This window comes from Chlorocebus sabaeus, chromosome 9 (assembly GCF_047675955.1).
Source record: "Chlorocebus sabaeus isolate Y175 chromosome 9, mChlSab1.0.hap1, whole genome shotgun sequence".
NCBI classification, from domain to species: Eukaryota; Metazoa; Chordata; class Mammalia; order Primates; family Cercopithecidae; genus Chlorocebus; species Chlorocebus sabaeus.
Genome location: NC_132912.1, coordinates 13663356 through 13683847, shown reverse-complemented (window position 1 = coordinate 13683847; position 20492 = coordinate 13663356). Strand labels below are relative to the sequence as shown.

At 45.1% G+C, this 20492-nt stretch overlaps 1 protein-coding gene across 16 annotated transcripts in view; it reads left to right on the top strand.

Annotated features, from left to right (window-relative positions):
• Nucleotides 1-6249: 6249 nt before the first annotated feature.
• Nucleotides 6250-20492, top strand: part of BEND7 (BEN domain containing 7) — an 80866-nt gene continuing 66623 nt past the window's right edge. For 9 of the 16 annotated variants that reach the window (XM_037983343.2, XM_008002300.3, XM_008002298.3 and 6 more), the window contains exons 1-2: nucleotides 6250-6790; nucleotides 9033-9116. In XM_037983343.2, the coding sequence (XP_037839271.1) occupies nucleotides 6730-6790; nucleotides 9033-9116 (145 nt within the window). In that variant the 5' untranslated portion in view covers nucleotides 6250-6729. The remainder of the gene's footprint in view (nucleotides 6791-9032; nucleotides 9117-20492) is intronic. The other 7 variants (XM_008002297.3, XM_073018728.1, XM_008002301.3 and 4 more) reach the window with 5 other exon arrangements.

The following is a 20492-nucleotide window of genomic DNA, read 5'->3' as shown; positions in this document are numbered from 1 at the left end:
GAACATTAAGATGAAAGCATGAGCCACAGATTGTGAGAAGACTTTTGTAATACAAATATCCTCCAAAATAAATATCTAGAATATAAAAAGAACTTCAAATGGCAAAACTGCAACTACTTTTGCACCAACCTAATTTTTTTTTTTTTTGAGATGAAGTCTCCCTCTTGTTCCCTAGGCTGGATTGCAAATGTCACGATCTCAGCTCACTATAACTTCAGCCTCCTGGGTTCAAGCGATTCTCCTGCCTCAGCCTCCCAAGTAGCTGGGATTACAGGTGCCTGCCACCATGCCCGGCTAATTTTTGTATTTTTAGTGGAGACGGGATCTCACCATGCTGGCCAGGCTGGTCTCGAACTTCTGACCTCAGGTGATCCGCCTGCCTCAGCCTCCCAAAGTGCTAGGATTACAGGCGTTAGCCACCATGCCCAGCCCAACTTAATAATTTTCAAAAGACCAACAGCTCAAAAAATTTTGAATAGGCAAAAGATTGAACATGCTCATCACAAAAGAGGATGTCCAAATGACCAATATGCATAAGAAAATGTGCTTAATGTCATTGGACAATTGGGGAATGCAAATTAAAATCCCGTGAGATGAGGTACCACTACACTCTCTCATGATGGCTAAAATTAACAGGACTGATAATATCAAGTGTTGGTGAAGACATGAAATAACTAGGACTCTCATACACTGTAGGTGGGCGTATAAATGGATAGAATTACTTAGAAAAATGGCTGGGTGCAGTGGCTCATGCCTATAATCCCAGCACTTTGGGAGGCTGAGGTGGGTGGATCACTTGAGGCCAGGAGTTCAAGACCAGCCTGGCCAACACAGTGAAACCCTGTCTTTACTAAAAATACAAAAAATTAGCTGGGCGTGGTGGCATGCACCTGTAATCCCAGCTACTAGGGAGGCTGAGGCAGGAGAGTTGCTTGAATCCAGGAGGTGAAGGCTGCAGTGAGCCAAGATCATACCACTGCACTCCAGCCTGGGTGACAGAATGAGATTGAGTCTCAACAAAAGAAAAAAAGAATTACTTAGAAAAACTATTTTAATAGTAGTCTACTAGATCTAAACAAATGTATATACTATAATACAGCAATCCTATTCATGGATATATGAGATAAAGTGTGCTTATGTGCACCAAAAAGCATGAACAAAAATGTACAAGAATATCCATTAACAGTAGATTAAAATTGTGCTACATTCTTATAATGAAATAATGTGCAGCAATGAAAAGTGATGAACTACTACTATAGCCAGCATCATGAATGAATCTCACAGGCATAACATTAAGCAAAAGAAGTCAGACACAAAATAGTACACACTGTATGCCTCCATTTATATGAAGTTCAAGAGCAGGCAAACCCAAGCTATTGTGAGAGAGGTTAGAAATGTGGTTTCCTTGGCGGGGTATCTACTTTGAGGGGCCTCAAGGAAGCCTACTGGTATGCTAGAGAAGATCTAAATCTTCATCAGGGTGGGGGATGCATGGATGTGTATATAAGTAAAACAAATTAATTGAGATATCCACTTAAGGTGTGTATTATTTATCATATATAAGGTAGATCTTAAAAAGAACAAAAAAATGTATTTTAAAGAACCAAGTTAAAAAAAATTAAGGTTAATGCATCATATTTAACAGTCAGGAAACAGCAGACCATTCTAGTTTCACTCAAAAATGGTCTTCAGAATGGATTTTTCTCATTTGCAAAATTGGAATATTAATATATACCAATCTCACAGAGCTATTAAGAGTTAGATAATGCATACATATTCTTGAGCTATAAAAGAAGACCTATATAAATATAAGGTAATATTATTTCTGGAACATTCCAACTCTCAATTTCACTTATGTAATCTCTTATAAACACTGCCTCCTTTCTCTTAAATTACAATCACCAAAACCAATGAAATCAACGAGTGTAGAAACTGCATTAGGTCAGCAACACTTCGGAACCGGCAGCTAAAAGGAGGGCGTCTATTCCTTCCATGACTGTCTGATGCGTGATTGTCCTGATGTTGAAAAGTGGATATTTATACGTATTAAATCTTCCTGAAGGATTCCCAGAATCTATTTAATGACAGGATATTCAATTCCAGAAAATCCAATCAAAGATTATAAAAAGACTATAAAAAGAAACCCAATAATCCCATTCTGCTCATCTTCTTTCTGAGGGGGTATTAATAAAACAGTTAAACAACAATCACGTTGTAGACATACTACATCTACGTACATAGCATGATTCAAATCAGACATTCCTTCTTAAATCTGAGATGCCCAATGTGGTCACCACTAACTACATGTGACTATGGACAATTTGAAATTCGGCTAGTTTGAACTGATTTGTAATCTAAGGTTAAGATGCATACCAATTTCAAAACTTTGTACAATAAAAAGCATATAAACTATCTCAATAATAATATTCTCATATTGACTATGTGTCAAAATTTTAATGTATTCAGTTAAATAAGATAAATTATTAAAATGAATTTCATCTGTTTATTTTTACTTTTTTCAGTGTGGCTAATAGGACATTTTAAATTACATATATAGCTTGCATTGTATTTCTATTCGACAGCAGAGCTCTAAATAAAGATGAAACTTTTCATAATGCTATTCCTCTCAGGACAGCTTTCAGGAAGAGAATTTTAAGTATTAGGGTTAAGGTTACTTCATGTTTTCTGGCCAAATTATCTGGCTTTGTCAAAGATTGAAACCAACATGAAATCTTTATAATCAAGTGGGTTTAAGCATGGCCATATAATAAAATGTTTGCCCTGCGTGATGTCATTGAATATTTGACTGATTATCTCTGATCTCCAGTAACACATAAACCTGTGGTTCTGGAACTTTACGGGGCCTTTAAGAATGAGGCAAAGAGTGCTCACTTCGGCAGCACATACACTAAAATTGGAAAGAATGAGGCAAAGAAATGACCTCAGTAGATCCCCTAGAAAACTTTCCAGGAACCCCCAATACAGACACTATGTTTGAATGAAAACAAGATGGCTACAGACTGATTTGGGTCCCCCACAAACTCGTATGCTGAATCCCTAACTCCTAATGTGACTGTATCTGGAGATTGAACCTTTAATAGAAGGTAACTAAGGTTAAAAGAGGTCATAAAGGCGGAGCCCTAATTTGATAAGATTGGTGGCCTTATAAGAAGAGGGAGAGAAAGACTGCTGTCTCCCTATGCCATGTGAGGGTAGTGGTGCGCAAGCTAAGGAAAGAGCCCTCACCAGAAACTGACCCTACCACACCTAGGTCTGAAACTTGCAGCTTTTAGAATGATATGAAAAGAAATTGCTGTTAAGTCACCCAGTATGTGGTATTTGTTACGATAGCCCGAGCAGGCTAATACATTAGTCCCCCTTTATCCATGATTTCGGTTACTTGCAGTCACCTATGGCCTGCAAATATTGAATGCAAACTTCCAGAAATAAACAATTCATCAGTTTAAAATTGTGCCCCATTTTGAGCGGCATGATGAAATCTTTAGCCAACCCACTCCTTCTGACCTGGAACGGGAATCATTCTTTAGCCCAGCGTATTCTTGGTAGTTGGTTGGTTATTAGGAAACATAAAACAAAAACAACACAGTATATATGGGGTTTGATACTAACATAGTATATACGGGGTTCGGTACTATCCTCAGGTTCAGACATCCCCTGAAGGTCTTGGACATATTCCCCAAGGATAAGGAGTGGCTACTATACGGATCCCTGCCACTTAAAGCAATCTCACTTCGTGTTTTATTTTATATTTCTATTTTTTGGTAGAGACTGGGTCTCATGATGTTATCCAGGTTGGTCTTGAATTCCCGGCCTTAAGCAATCCTTCTGAATCCCAAAATGTTGGGATTACAGGTGGCCCCAAGCAATCTCATTTTAATTAAATATTATAATTAATCTTAATACTAAATGTGATATATATTTTTGTTAGATAAGAGCATAGTGATTTGCACAAAATGCAGAGGAAATGGACATTTATTTTCTCTAAAACTTAAGACAGGCCTAGCCTGTGTCCTCCGCAGGCCAACTCACTCATACACCACCTCTGGAAAGCCAGATTAAAAAGGGTCAAGGAGAAATGACTACTATTTAAAAATATTCTTACACAAATATTTTATTCTTAACTATATCAAAAATATTCTCTTCAGTAAATGGAATTTGCATTCCCACTTGAACTGAAAATACTAAGTTGTTAATACCTTCTCCAGGGATTTACTTCTTGGGATGACACCTTCACTGAGTTCATCATAGTTTAAGCATAATAAAATCTCATTATATGCTCCAAGGCATGAAGGATCCGGGAAGTTCCTTAGTCAGTGTAGAACTTAGCCTTACGGCTTTGAGAATAACATTTTAAAAGGCATTACATAAAGAAAGAATGGATCCCAGCCTGAGGAACAAAATTGTATGCTTTGTTTCTTTAAAAACATCCGAAACAGCCGGGCGTGGTGGCTCATGCCTGTAATACCAGCACTTTGGGAGGCCTAGGCGGCCGATTACTTGAGGTCAGGAGTTTGAAACCTGCCTGGTCAACATGGCAAAGCCCCATCTCTACTAAAACTACAAAAAATTAGATGGGCGTGGTGGCCCATGCCTGTAATCCCAGCTACTTGGGAGGCTGAGGCAGGAGAATCGCTTGAACCCAGGAGATGGAGGTTGCAGTAAGCTCAGATCGCACCACTGCACTCCATCCTGGGCGACAGAATGAGACTCTGTCTCAAAAAAAAAAAAAAAAAAAAAAAAAATCCAAAACATCTTCAGGTTTTTATGCCTGGTTTTTAAGAAAGGAGTGGCAGGGAAGGAAGAAACCCAAATAGGGTATTGCTTTAATCACTGTTACCACTAATTTTCTGAGAGCAGCAAGGCGCGTCTAAGAACTCCAATAAATGTATACTAAATTTTATGTGTCCCATACACGTTTTCTGGGAAAAAGGGCCCTTGAGCTTTGAACATAATCTCAAAGGAAACAGTGACCAAAAAGGTTAACAACCTCTTGTTGAAGGTTAGCTTTATTGAACGGAAGAAACAGTTCTCCCTCTCCCCTCCATGCCAGGAATACCCAGCCTTCCAGGTGTGCCGCCTTTGGTACCATCCAAGACCTTGGGATGGGTACCCATCCCTGCCTCCACTGCCTGGTCTGCTGGTTACCCTGCTCTTGGGTTCTGTTTCTCCATGCGTGCTTCTGCAAGCTGCCTCAACGTCCCCTTTCCTCGGCAGTTGTCCTACTCTGTGTCCCTGAAGAGCGGTTCCTCAGCGGCTGCCTCATTTGGGTGGGATCCACGTGACACTCATCACATTTGGCAACCTCCCCATTTTCCGCTCTCTTTTGGGGCCACTGGCCTTTGCGGCGTGCTGGAAAGGTAGACCCCCGCCCCTCCGACTCTCCACCCTCTTCCTGGTTGGGTTTGGCGGATACTTTCACACACGTCCCATCACGTTCCTGTCCTACCATTCCCAGATGGTGTGAATTCTTTTCCTGGCCCACTCGAAAGATGTGAGAAAGAAATGGTGCCTGGAGTACTGTCTCTGCTTCCCCGAAAAGAATATTACACAAAACCAGTAAGCGCTTTGTGTGTGGGTCCATGATTCCGACATATGACCTGGAGAAGCAGAGTCCCCTGCACCTGCCTTGACCATGGCCTCCTGAGAGTCCCCAGGGCCACCAAGCCCCGCATTCCAAGTGCTCTCCTTGAATGTGACTCGGCTCTTCCCACAGTCCGCCCAGCCTGGGTTAGGGAATGGGAGCTCTCTCTACTATACTCTTCTCCACAATATTCTAAAACCTCCTCTCTGTCCTTGTAGAGAGAGCGCAGATGGGTAAGTTTTTTCCCCCCTAAAACTTGCCTAAAATCACCGCGTCGGGCCCCGGGGCGCCCGGGATGTGAGGGCGGGGAGGTGGCTGCCGGGGCGGTCCGCGCCCCCACGGCGAGGTGCACAGAGGAGCTCGGCTCAGCAAGCGGCGGAGGGAGGCCGGCCAGCGGGGTCTGCGAGCGGAGGCCCGGCTGGCGGCGTCCCCGGGGGCAGGCAGGCCGGCCGGGCCCGGGCCAGGGCGCTGCGCCGCGGCCTCCGCGCCTCCTCGGGGCGCCGCGCGGCCAGGCCGGCGGCGGCCCCCGGGGATGGCGGCGGCCGGGCTCCGCCAGCAGGTGGCCCCGGGGTCCCAGCGGCGCCGCCCCCTCCGCCGGCGCCCCTCCTCCCGCGGGGGCGGTCAGCGCCCCGGCCGGCTCTGCACCCGCCGCCGCCCTCCCCGCAGCCCGCCCGCCAGCCGCGTCTCCGGGGCCGCCGCCGCCGCCGCCGCGTCCGCAGCTGAGCCCAGGCGGGCCGGCCGCCCCGAGCCGCCCCCGCCGCCGCCGCCGCCGCCGCCGCCGCGCCCCCGCCCGGCCCGCTCCCAACGGAAAGTTGGGCTGCGGCGGGCGGCGTCTGGAACCCGCGGGCCGGCATGAGCGGGGGCCGCGGGGGCACCTAGGGCACCGGGAGGCGGCGCCGCGCGGGGGCAACTTCGCCCGGGAGCCCGCGCCGCCGGGCCCCGCGCCTGCAGCCCCGAGCGGGCTCGCGGTGGTTCCTCCCGTCCCGCGGCCTCCCCCCGCCGACTCCAGGCGCGGACCTTGGTCCCGGCGGCTCCGCGGCGGTGACACGAGCTCGCGCCGCCGCTGCCGCCGCCGCCGCCGCCGCCTCCTCCTCCTCCTCAGCCCCCGCCGCCACCTTCCCCGCACCATGGAGTTCTCCGAGAGGAAAAGAAGCAGGAAATCCCAGAGCTTCAAACTGGTGAGCCGAGGTAAGCGGCCGCCGGGGCGGCGGGGGCAGGCAGCGGGCGCCGCGCCCTCGGCCGCCCGCGGGGGTCCACGCTGGGGGGCGCGCCCTCCTGGAGCCCCCGGTCCTTCCCGGTCCCCCGGTGCCTCCGCGGGGCTGGCAGGCAGGGCCGCGGCCGCACACGCCGGGCGGCGGGGAAAGTTGTGCGGGGGGAGCCGGGGTGTTATTTAACGTAAACAAGTCGGAGGGCAGCTCAGGAAATTAGCAAACAATGACACCGGGGGGCCCGAGCCCTCCTCGGGGCGTCGCTGGGGCGGCCGCGGACCTGCCTGGCCATCAGGCCGAGCGTGGACCATCCGACCTGAGATTTGCTGTTTTTGTTTTCTGGGGTCTTCCCCCTTCCCCCCGCCAAGAGAAGGAGGAAAAAGGATGACCGTTGTTGTTCTTTTTAAGAGGGAAAAAGAATCTCACGCCGTGTCCAAGCCCAAGGCGGAATTGTTGACATCCAACATCTCTAGCTAGCTGATTTGGGTTGGAAAGGTGTTTTAGACTAGATCACGTACCAGTCAGATAAGTATCCTTTAAAACAAAAAAAGGAGGAAAAAAAAATCCAGATAGTTCCTGACGAATTAACAGGTGTACACCACACTCTCGGGGTTTGTATTTGGTCAGGGAGGGGAAAGTGGAATACAGTCTTGTCTGTGTTCAGTTACTTGTTAAGAGTCTTTATCTTCCTGACTTTTTTTTTTTTTAATGATAACTCAAGGTAAGAGCCATCGTGAAAATACATCTCAAAATGCATTGTCATCTTTAATTAGGGGCAGGTGACTTTGTTCATTGTAATGTCACAAGTCCTCATATTGAGTTTAGAACCGCTCTGTTTAAATGTCGTCTTTTAATCAAGTTGAGGTCAAAGCCACACCACAGAACCTGTCCGCTTTTCCTCTGTCGTTTTCTCTAGCATTGGCATCAGGGTAGAAACTCTTCAACGACCTGCAGAAGTCACGTGTAAACTGATGAAAATTAGTGAAAAATCGTGGACAATTACAAGTAATCGAATTTTTCAAACTGAGCAAAGCTAGCTAAGATGTGGATTTGGTTCATCTGAAAATAGTTTGATTATAGGCATTTTGCAGATCCATTCTTATCTGCCTCCCCTAATTTAGTTTGGACACTGTTTAATGAAAGAGGCCTGAAATAGTTTCACGCATTCACAATACTTGGCTCTTCCCACTTTCTGAGTAAATTTTTTTTTCCACATCCGTGTTGATTACTCAGTTACTTGGACTTTTAAAAGTCTCTGTCTGGGTGACTGCCCTGATGGTGCTATCTGATTCATTCAGGAATGTAGGCTGCTTTCTTATTGATGACCTCAGAAACTTAACTGCTTTATCTTAAAAGTGAGAGTAGTTTTGTTGACTTGGTCCTGGGAGATCTAAGGCCAGAGGAAGGGGAGTAGGTGTTAAGGAGGAACCTCTGTCTTCATGCCTAAGTGACCCTACTTTTCAAAAATAGAAGCCAAAGTGCAGTAGCCTCCATAGAGAAGCTTGTAAAATATTGTATTTTAAACTTTGACTGACATAGCAAGTTTTTCCTTTTTTCTTTTTCTTTTTTTTTTTTTTAAATTATAGGTCTGATTCTTCTCTCTCTCTGCAGGTGCAGTTTTAGAAAATAAACTGTTGCATATTAAATAAAGTGCAGTAGCTGAAAGCGAAAGAGACACTTGTGTAAAAGATGAAAATCTTGCTTTCTTATCCAAATCATACTACATTTGAAATAACAAATCAGTATTTCTCATGTGTGCTTGCCTTTAAGCTGCTTAAAGGCTGAGATTTTCTGGGTAAACTGAGAAAACTAGAGTGCTGGCTAACTTTAAAGCATACTGTTGGTATGCTGGTGAAAATGGGTTGTGAAGAGAAATTTGGAAACCTCTCCTGCTCTGTGATTGGGCAAACGTACTTGCCACCTCAAATTTAAAAAAGCCTAAAGAAATTGGCATCTGTGGGCATAATTTACCGTGAAAATGGTGTGATCAAGCAAAGCTGTCTTCTAAAGCCAAAGTAATCTTTCAAGTTTGCATACTCCAGAATAAGCAAAGTTTTAGGAATTATTATCAACTACAAATTCTGTGATTAATTCAGTTCTCAAAAAGTTTGTTTATAAATTATAGATTATACATACTAAATAGAATGAGATTCTAGACTTGACTGCTTATTCCTATCTTGAGGTCATTAGGATTCTAATTTTTGGTTGTTTTCTCATGCCAGATTATCACCATGAGGTGTATAAGATCCCAGAATTCAGCAACGATGTTAATGGGGAGGCCAAAGAGACACAACCCATTTTTTTAGGTAGGTTCCTATGTCAATTAATTTCTCAGCAAAACATTGTGGCCATTTGCAATTAGGGGGAAAAAGGAAATTGTTCAGGAACGGGAAATGTCTGCCATTGCTTAATGTATGACATTCTTTTCAAGACCTTTTATTTTACAGATTGCCAATATATCCCTTATTAACATTGCTAAAAGTTGTAATTTCAGACATAAATGTTTATTAGTGTCTACACACAGTGCTAATTATCACTCACTCACAGAGCCAGATGCTGACTGTGCAGTTTTGTGGCTCTGCGCTCACCCCATTTACATTGCATATTCGCTGGCATGCTTCACTGGCAATAGTTTGTGTAATTGGGGTATTACATCTTTGACATCTGGATAACAGAAATTCAATTTCCAGGAAGCTGCTATTTGTTTGGTTTTGCTTCTGCCTTGGGTGGGATAGAGGATTAATGTGCTGTCTTATTATAATGTCCCTTCACCTCTGTGGCCCAGTTGCTAATCCTGCCATGACAAAATTAAATTAAGTCTACAGCCAAAAAGCATAAGGAAAATAAAAGTGTGATTGTCTGCCTAACCAGCTCTTGATAGTGCTAGTTATCATCAAGGAGCTCCTCATTTTCCTGGCTTTGTGCTCCTTTCACACCAGCATTTTGGGGCAGGGGGAACAGCATGCTTTCCTCTTACCATCCTTGTTCCCAGCTCACATCAGGGACGAGCAGAGCTAAAGCAGCATCTCCGAGACTTTCCAGCAAGTGTAGCTGCATGATGGGTGGGTAGGTAGCCACAAACATTGCCACCTTTTCCATATGCAGTGTTAGCGCACATGCTGTACAGGAAAGACTTTGGATGTGCAGTTTTTTTATTTGCACACCATCCGCCAAAAATGAAAACCATGTAGGATTTTGCCTCTAACAGTGAAGTACCCATAAGGTCAGAGTGGAGAGTAGATGGTGTGGCCTTTGGCTTCAACCTTGCCCATCTTGGACCTCTGCAATCCCAGGTAGCAGGGTGAGGGCCCAGCACTGCACAGCAAGGAAGCAGAACATGAGAGGGATCAGAGCGAGAGCGATTACCATCAAAGCCACAATTACCCCATCAAAGGGGACTTCAGGTAGCAGGACTGCTGCCCAAACCCAGTGTGGGTCAGCCTTCAAACGAAGCTCTCACCAGGATCTCCCTGGTTTTGCTTTGAGGAATAGAACGGGTGGGTCGGGATGCATTGGAAAGAAGTCAAATATTAATATATACTTTAAGAGGAAAAATAGGAGGGAAATGTCAGCATTTCTTACATGAGCGTTCATTGACGGCACGTGGATCTTTTTGCTGAGGGAAAGAATAGCACTGGTGCCAGCACTGCTCCCAGTACATGTTACTGTTAAAGAGAGCTAGGAGCCAAAAGGTTAATAATCAAGTGAAATGCTGTGGCCCAGAAAGAGAATATTCTTGGATTTCAGTCTTTCCAGTCCCCTAAACTTGGTCAGTTGGAATTCTGTTTTTTGTTTGTTTGTTTGTTTTTTTAAGACAGAGTTTTGCTCTTGTTATCCAGGCTGGAGTGCAATGGCTTGATCTTGGCTCACTGCAGCCCCTGCCTTCCGTGTTCAAGCGATTCTCCTGCCTCAGCCTCCTGAGTAGCTGGGATTACAGGCGCCCGCCACCACACCTGGCTAATTTTTTGTATTTTTAGTGGAGACAGAGTTTCACCATGTTGGCCAGGCTGGTCTCGAACTCCTGACCTCAGGTGATCCACCCACCTTAGCCTTCCAAAGTGCTGGGATTACAGGCGTGAGCCACCGCGCCTGGCTGGTCGGTTGGAATTCTGTATTATCAAAGTACCACTCTATAAGCCATTTGAAATAACGAATTTGCCCTTTAGTAGAAAATTTACGTTCACCATACAAATGGAACATCATGTCCTTGATTTAGTTCTTCTCCAGCAAGGCAGGCTTTCCCGCGCTTTCTGCTGTGTACTAGAAAAGTGGTAAGGTCACTATGAGGGAAGTGAATTGTAAGGATAAGAGAGGGGAAGCTGAAGAGCAACAGGATGCTAGTGCCCAAGAGTCAGTAAGCTGGAAACTCCCGAAGATGATAGACGTTGTTGATTTTCTTCTTCCTGGTCCGAGTTGAGGAAGATACAAGAATTCCAATGAAAAACCAGGCTTGAAATAGATACACTTTCGAAGTGGTTGCTCAAGAAGGCCTTCAATATCAAGAGACAAAAGATTGAACAGCCTGGGAGTGTGCTGTGGGTTATTCTCAATCTTTTGTTCATTCTGAGGTCACGATGTAGTTGGTTCCCAAATAACATTTTTATTTTGTGATCTCTAGGTCAGTTAGGAAAAAATAACAGAAATTGTCACAGAAACATGATTTCTGCAACAACTGAGAATAGTTACCGATGGCATCTGAAAGTAGGAATTTTTTGTTGACAGTGTTATAGTTTATAGTTTTATAGTTACACTTTTCAAAACCTAGATTTAAATATTTCAATTATGTTTACTTTATAAATTGCTAAAGCCTGTCCATAAAGATGTAGAATTCTATGGGAAGCTCATGACATCCAAGGGGGTTTGGTACCAAAATACTAGAACTCTTTCCCCTATAACAAAGTACTGACACACTGTCCCAGGGATATTCTATAGGATTTTCTACATTCACACATATGTGTTCCCTTTAGTACTATCTGCATCTATAAGATCAAAGTTTAAGTCCTAGGTGAAAAAGAGTCTTCCAGAATGTGGCAGAGGTTCCCACATCAGGTCTCCTTCTACGGAACATTTTTAGGCTGTTAACGAACATAGTGCGTCTCACATGGTCGGGTAGCTCAGTAGTGTAAATGGCTTGGCCAGGTGCTTTAGGAATTACATATTTTTAATTGGATAATAGGGTCAGAAGACGTTACTTTACCCTGTGGACACTGACTTTCTCAAGCTGGCTGTGATGGGACTACAATGAAGATTTAAGCACTGTTTGAAGGAAAACGGTTCCCTTAAGTCAGTTCACCCAGGGTCTTTATGAGAAAATACTCCGAACTCAGCACTTTTCTGGAATGGGAGTGGGGTCAGAGATAGTCACAGAAATGGATAGGACAGGGACCTTGTTCTCGGAGATTCGGATCCAGTTGGAGAGGAGACAGGACAAATGCAGGAAACAGGGCGCAGTATTCAGCAATCGTAAGAGCTGCAGTTGTTTAAGCACTTACTGTGTGCAAGGCAGCACATTGAGCACTTGACATGAAAGACCTGAGTGGCTCTTCGCAGAATGTCTGTACGAGTTATCGTCATCCCCATTTTGTAGATGAGCCTAGAGATGTCAAGGTGACCTGCCCAAGGTCTCTCAAGTAGGAAGTGCCACAGGTGGGGTTCCAGTGCAGGTCTGCCTGAGCTTTGAACACTGCACTTAACCGCCTCCCTGTGAACAGTAATTAAACGACAAATGTGAATGGTCAGGGCAGCAGCAAATGCAGAGTTGGAAGGGGTAGAGGGGAGGGCTCTACAAAGCAGAGATGTTGAAGTACAGGAAAGATTCGCTCCTGTATTTCTCCTCCCTGGAGAAGGTTCCAGGTGGGAAGGGTGAGGGAGCCAGCAGTAAGCATCATTATAGCTCGACCATGAGTGTTGCACCTTATGGTTTAGAAAGTTCTTTCACATCTGTTTTCTCGGGATTTTTACCATACACCTGTGGGGTACTTAGGGTAGATATAATGATTCCTATAATGATGGGAACCAAAGCTCAGTTATCTGACCTGCTCATTAATAGCAGAGACCAGAGTAAACCCAGGCCTCCTCTCAAAGATCTTTCCCCTCTGCCCTGTGGAGCCAGGCAAAGCCAAGGCTCATGGAGGAGGCCTTAGCTGCTAGCAGGGCACGTATAGAAGGATTTTAATGAGACAATTAATTTATTATTCATAGCACTAATACAAATATAAAATGAAGTCTCTTTTCACGCATTGGATTTTGGGTTACATTTATCATAGTATGTACATTTGAAACATGTTTGTCAGGTGTTCAGTCTCATTCATTTATTCATTCAGCAGAAATTCACTGTGCTCCGTTTACATCCATGCCAAGCCCTGTTCTAGTTACTCTTTTTAGTATTCAGTTCAGCTATTCAGCTTTCCATAGATGAAGCACACAGTGTGGCTGCCATGCCAGGTGAGCAGGATCAACATCTCTGAAACTCTGAAATCTCTTTTCAATGGCTTTCTTGATGACAGCTGCCCCCACCAGAGTCCCCAGAATATCCCCAAAGAGGACATACTCGAAAAATTCCTGTGCACTTTTACAAGTTAGAGAGTTATCTCCCAGCCACGACGTCGTTCTCCTCCCTGGAAGACTGGGCAGGTCTGTTTGTAAGACGGAGGAAGTCTTCACCTGGAGTCAGGTGGCCTGGGTCCTACCCTGGTTCTTGGTTGGTTTCAAAAGGCTTAGGAGCTGAGCCCCTGCTCCCAAGAGGAAGAAAGGTCTAGTGTGTCACCATATCTGGGGCAGGAGTTACAACCTTAAGGGAAATGAAGGGCCAAGGGGGAAAAGTAGGACCCCGAAATCCCAGTATTTGGAAGCAAGTGCTTCCTGGCTCTGTTCCTCCCTGTCAAAGCTCCACCTTCAGCACGCTGGCCCCACTGTGTCCTTGTGTCCCTGTGCTCTTTCATGTCAGGCCTCTCCTTTTTTGGTGGTGGAATGAACGGGACAGACAACCAGGAGTGTCTCTTGGGGTTAAGTATGTGGCCGGTAATAGTGTCATTTACCCAGAGCTTGCTGTGTGCCAGGCACTAGGTAAAGGACTTTGTAAATGTTATCCCATTAATTGTCCCAAGAAACGTGTTGTTTTTCCCTCTTGATGGATGAAGAATTTGAGGAGTTCACAGAGTTACTCAGTGCCAGAGCCAGGACGCAAGCCAGGGTCTGCCTGTCTCCAAAGCAAGCCCTTAACCGCATGGCAGGCTGTGTTCAAACGCGCTCCCAAGCGGAACCCCCGGCGTGTCCAGCAGATCAAAGGGGAGCAGAGCTGCTTGAAGAAAGGTCGAGGAGACCCAGAGCGCCTTATGTGCGTTCCACATTCCTCTGTGGGCCTCTGCAGAATGTTAGGGCACCCCCAGTCGCTATTTTAAAACCCCTGGTCTAGTCTGTTCCCAAGTCTGATATGTCTGATTATACTCTAGGACCGAAAAATGGCTTCAAAAACAATTGCAAGCAAAGTCAAAGTTTGGAGAGCCTCTTGAGGAGACTTAAATACCGATAGCTTCTTTCAATTTACGTGCACCTATACGTGTGTTTCAGTAGCTGTGGATGCAGAACTTTGTCGTTCTCACGTATGACTTGTTGCCTGAAGTCTGGGAGGCATTTGTATTTAGGCCATACGGGCACTCCATTTCTCGTTTAGTTTCTATTGCAGCTACACTGTGAGGTTGGTGTTGGGTTGGCCTCATGTTTTACAAATGGGAACCTCAACTCAGGGGTGAAAGTGATTTGCCCAAGGCTACATGGTCATTAGTAGCTGACCACACTTTCCAGTCGAGTCTCCTGACATCCACTTCTGAGCTCTTCACCTTGTCAGAGCTGCCACAACTCCTTGCTCCAATCTGCTCACATGGGCTGATCTCAATACGTAACTTCTCACCCTCTCTCCTGCTTAGAGACTTCAGCTGCCTTGTCATGGGTTCTAGAATCAAGGCAAAGCCCTTCACTGAGTGTTTAGTATGCATAGTGTGACCCGGCCGCATCTGCATCTCCCTGTCTCCAGCTTTCATGCAACCACCGTCCGTTGAGCCAGCCGGCTTCCTAAAGCAGGACTTCCAGGTGCAGAGGGGGCTCCACAGAGAGAAGGAATGGGGTGGCCAGGAGCCACGGCCTGGGAAAGCCCCTGCTGCTGGGAAGAAAGGAGCTAGGGCTTGTTTACTGTCTCCCGTGTATGCTGGGCACTTCCGAACTTTATCTCATTTAACACTGAGACCAGCTCTGAGAAGGTATTGTCATTTCTCCTTTTATATGAGAAAAATGGGCCTTTAGAATTGTTAATGTATGTAAGGTCATAGAGCTAGGAGACAAGAGCCTGGATCTGGAATTTGGACATGGCCTGGCCGCAGTCTTTCACTGTAACACGCTGCCGTGGAGGAGTGAGGCCCCGCTCTCCCCCTCGTTCAGTTCGCTGTCTGTTTCTAACCCACCTTTCCAGCCTTCTCTTGCTCTTCACCCTCACTGAAAACATGTGCTGTTGTCAAACCGGCCACATCATTCCCTCCTTAAAGCACCTTCCTGTTCTCATCTCCGCCGTTTCACGGTGGCTCCTTCTCCATCCTAGCCTCCTACCATGCCTTACCCCATTTCCAAACTCCTTCCCCTAAAATCCTGTCTCTCCTATCGGTTTTTAAAGCCCAATTCAAATATTACCTTGGCCCGTAAGCCTTCTCAGTTTACATAGCATAGTAGAGAGAAGTCGGATTTAGAGTCAGAAAACCTTGCTTCGAATCTCAGGCTCCAGCTGTAACACCTTAGAGAACACTCTTGAGGGCTTTCCTCATCTTCTATAATAGAAGAATAATGTTGGCCCTCCTGACGCACATGGGAAATCCTGTATGGTAAAATGCTTTTTCAAACTGGAAAACACTGTGTTTGTGTTTTTATTACCCCATTCTTCCTCCTTCTCCCAGATTTAGGAATTACCTTTTATTTTATTTTATTTTTTTGAGACAGAGTCTCACTCTGTCGCCCAGGCTGGAGTGTAATGGTGCCATCTCGGCTCACTGCAAGCCCCGTCTCCCGGGTTCACGCCATTCTCCTGCCTCAGCCTCCCGAGTAGCTGGGACTCCAGGCGCCCGCCACCACGCCCGGCTAATGTGTTTGTATTTTTAGTAGAGATGGGGTTTCACCGTGTTAGCCAGGATGGTCTCGATCTCCTGACCTCATGATCCGCCCGCCTCGGCCTCCCAAAGTGCTGGGATGGCAGGCGTGGGCCACTGCGCCCGGCCTAGGAGTTATCTTTTCTTCCATACTTGGGCACTAAGTAGTAACAGTACTCTTCTCTGGCACTCACCATGTGATGCCTAATATTGACTTATTTTTGTGTGTGGCTTTATTGTGCTCAAGTCACCCAGCAGATCCTCCCCTGAACCTTAACAGCTGCCACATTGAAATGGAGTTGTTTATTTGCAGGACTCTTCTAATCGCTCCTAATGTAAACTGTCAGATCCTAGAGGGCAAGTGTGACCTGAATTCATTTTGGATCCTTTGAGAACCTAGCACAATGCTGTATCCGTAATAGGTACTCTGCTGATAGGTCTTCAGATATGTGATTTAAATGCATGAATATATTGGACACTGTCGTTAGGACTCTGAAGATTTATTGTAAAGTATACTGCTATATTGAGATTGTAGAGACATTTAGTGAGCCAAACTAAAAGATGCCTCATTTAACTTTAAGCTTCTGTAACATACTAGAGTAGAAATTTGGGATTTCTGATGTTGATTTGTGAGATACAACTTCTTTTTTCAAATCTAGAAGAAACTGAAAAGGAGAACTCACATATGAAAGCCAGTGACATGTTGGAAACCAAAATTGGAAAATCACATTTGTTCTACTTGTTCCTTATTCTGCTGTAACACAGGTACAGCTTTAGAAAGGTGCTTAAGATAGCACTGGCCCGTCTGTAAACCAATGTTGACATTGTTGACTTCTCAGATTCCACATGAAGCAAGCTTTTCTACCTTAATTTAAGGACATACAGCTATGTGTTAAAGATCACACCCACAAACCTTGGTGCCTGTCGGGTTTCTGAAGGAGTTGGGCCCCTGCACACAGCCGCCCAAGTTGTACCTGCCCAAGGGGGCCCTGTGAGGGGCCAGTGGGGCTAACATGCAGCCTGCAGCTTGCTCGCCACGGCCCGTGTAGGGGCAGCAGCTGTCCTGAGGAAAAACCACCTCTTTCTGTCTCTCAGGAAGGTTTGTGGTGGTTCAGCAACTGCTCTGTAAATGAAAAGTGTGATATATTGTGGTCTTTTACTTTTCTTACACTGGTCATGACCAAATCATTGAAAAAAGTAATAATAAAGTCATGAAGGGTAGAATCTAAGGAACCATGTTGACAACTCAGCCTCTCTGTGATTTTATTTTTGGAGGAAAATCATATGGCCATCTATACGGTGCAATAAGGATTTTGAACCAGTGTGTTCTGCATCTCAAAGTTAAAAATAGACCTGGGATGTTGGCGCAGGAAGTTTGTTATCCTTATAAGTAGCAGATTATCGGAGAGAAAGTGACCTGGACAGCAGTGCCCCAGCAGTAGCAGGGGAGTGGGGTTGGCGAAGGGCAGAAACCTGAACCTGCAGCCATTGCAATCCACATGGTGCCTTTCGGTTCCTGAGAGTATTGTGTGCAACTTGGGCTGCCCCTCTGCCTGAAATTCTTTTCCATTTTTCAGAGACAGGGTCTCACTCTGTTGCCCTGGCTGGAGTGCATGGTATGATCATAGCTCACTGAAGCCTCCAACTCCCGGGCTCAAGCTACTCAGCCTTCCAAGTAGCTGGGACTTCAGGCATGTACCACCATGCCCAGCTAATTTTTTTATTTTTTGTAGAGACAGCGTCTCCGTCTGTTGCACTAGTTGGTCTTGAACTCCTGGCCTCAAGCGATCCTCCAGCCTTCGCCTCCCACAGTGCTGGGATTGTAGGTGTGATGCTTGAAATTCTTTGTCATCTAAGTGTACCCAAACTCCCTAGCATGACAGCTGAGACCCTGCAGGAACTGCCCCCATCTACTTCTTCCAGCTGATTCCTGACAGTCCCCTCTTGCCTCCATGTACAGCAGCCATACCACACCACTTTTCATTCCTGCAGCAGCTCTCCTTCCTTACATTTTAGACTGTGCACTTCCTCACGTCATTGACATGCTTACCACTCTTCTGCAAAAAAAAAAAAAAATCTACAAAAAATTACAAAAATTAGCCAGGTGTAATGGTGCATACCTGTAGTCCCAATTACTCAGGAGGCTGAGGTGGGAGGATCAGTTGAGCCCCGGGGGTGGAAGTTGCAATGAGCTGAGATAGCACCATTGCACTCCAGCCTGGGCAACAAGTGAGATCCTATCTCCAAAAAAAAAAAAAAAAAAAACCACAAGAAAATCCCAATAGGGCAACAAGTGCTTGCTTAATTTATTTGTTCCACTTGCTTCTTAAAGAATATAACCAGATATTCCAGTCAACACTTATTTTTTGTATGGTCACATATATCTTCAATGGACACTGAGAAATACAGTCTTTTACTTGAACCCTAAAATATAATGGCCTTTGGCACTAGAAATCCAAAAGCTTCCTTTGGTATCAACTCTTCCAAGCCTGTATGTATCCTGCTATCATCTAACCTGATCTCTTTGCATTTTTGTTTGCAGAACAATGTCTGGCACATTCTAGGAAATACCATAAGTATTTGTTAAATAACCTTTTTTTTCCTTTGAGTTAGAGTCTGACTGTGTCGCCCAGGCTGGAATACAGTGGTACAATCTCGGCTCGCTGCATCCTTCGTCTCTGATTCAAGTGATTCTCCTGCCTCAGCCTCCCGAGTAGCTGGCACTATAGGTGCGTGCCACCACGCCTGGCTAGTTTTTGTAGGGTTTCACCATTTTGGCCAGGCAGGTCTTGAACTCCTGACCTCAAGTGATCTGCCCGCCTTGGCCTCCCAAACTGCTGGAATTACCGGCATAAGCCACCACGCCCAGCCTGTTTTCTATTTTATTAGGTAAAAGTCTCCCTCCTTTAAAGTCTAACTCTGAAATAGGATGCCCTTCTGTGCCCCTGTCTGTCACCAGTCTCCGTGCCACCCCTCTCCCCAGGCCTCACAGACTCACATGGCACAAGGGACAGCACCCCTGGAATCTTGCAACACTGGGGCCCTGGCATGTGCTCTGCTGGCCTCTTTGCCTGGAGTGACCTCGACTACCCTTGCCTCCATGATCTTTTAATTGTCCTTCCAGTCTCAGCTTGAATTCCTTCAGGGCAAGACTCTGAGTGTTCAATGCTGTATTCCTACTGTAGTATTCCTTGGCGCAGAGTAGACTCTTAATAACTATTTTTGAATACGTGAGTTCCATGTTAAAACATATTAAAAGGTAATGTGCCTCCAGTTATCAGTAGATCAGAGTGGGACGATTGAGATGAGGCCGTTTCCTTGTGCAGGATTGTCCCATGCGACACAGGAGGTCTTCATCCCACCCTCCACATGTCGGCAGTGTAAACGTACGTCAATGTTGATAGCACCCCATCTACACATTGAACCCATCAAACGCGCCCTCTACGAATGTAAGCTACAGCATGGTCCTTAGCAGGCCAGGGTTATGGGATCAGTCATTCTGAAGGCAATTTGACTTTAAACAGGAAAAAAACTATTCCATTGCCATCACCTGAACGCACCTCCCTCATCCATTGTCTCAGATGCCAGGATAAAGGGGGAGCAGATGAGAGGCTGTGCTGAACAATTTGGCCGCATGACCATAGTTAGGAGAGAGAGGTCAAAGGGCACATTCCACTGGGGGTCAGGTGACTGTGCCTCATTTCTCTACAAAGGATAGCTTATTGCACGCATGTTTGATCATATATTTTCAAATCATTACAAAGTTTAGACAGATTTTCTTTCAGTATTCCATACAACCCATATCCTTGTAAATAAGAATCCATAAAATTGTTTTCTTAGTATTGCATTTTTTTCAAACATGCAGAAATATACTGCGTTATTCAGATACCAAGGGGTTTACAATGTTTTTTACTTGAAATCAAATTTTATATCTGAAAGGTTAATGGAGAAAACTAATTATGCTGCTATCTGGTAACCAAATGTGTGATGAGACATTTGTCTCTGTAATTAACAGCAAGGAACTTTTATAGTTCCATAAAATCAAATGCTACATAGAGTATTCTGTGAGCATTTGTTTGGCCGAGGTGTCCAAAACAGAGATGTTTATGGATGGTATAAACTTGAGCTGAAATGTAATGCAGGTGTCTGTGTCTCTCGCAGCATTTCTCATTGTTGAAATGGAAGCCAAAAGATTAATACCTTTACATTGTCATGATAAAATAAGTGATGTGTTCTTGGAACAGTGGAACGCTACATAAGTTACTCAGTAATTCCAAGAATTTATTCTGTTCCAGGAATAATATCCTTAACAATTTATTTTTACAGAAAAAGTTGATGCAATAGAATAGACTCTGAAGTCGCTTGTGTGGTGAATGGAATTATATCTCTCAAGTATGACTTTACACCTACACAGGAAATGTGAAGAACCCCACAAAAATGCAAGGTTCAGGTACCTCTTAAAAGTGAAAAGTCAGGAGATGCAAAAGTTAAGGTTCCTCTGTTGCATTAACTCATTCTCATTGCACATAGATAATATTTTCGATTACTAGCAAG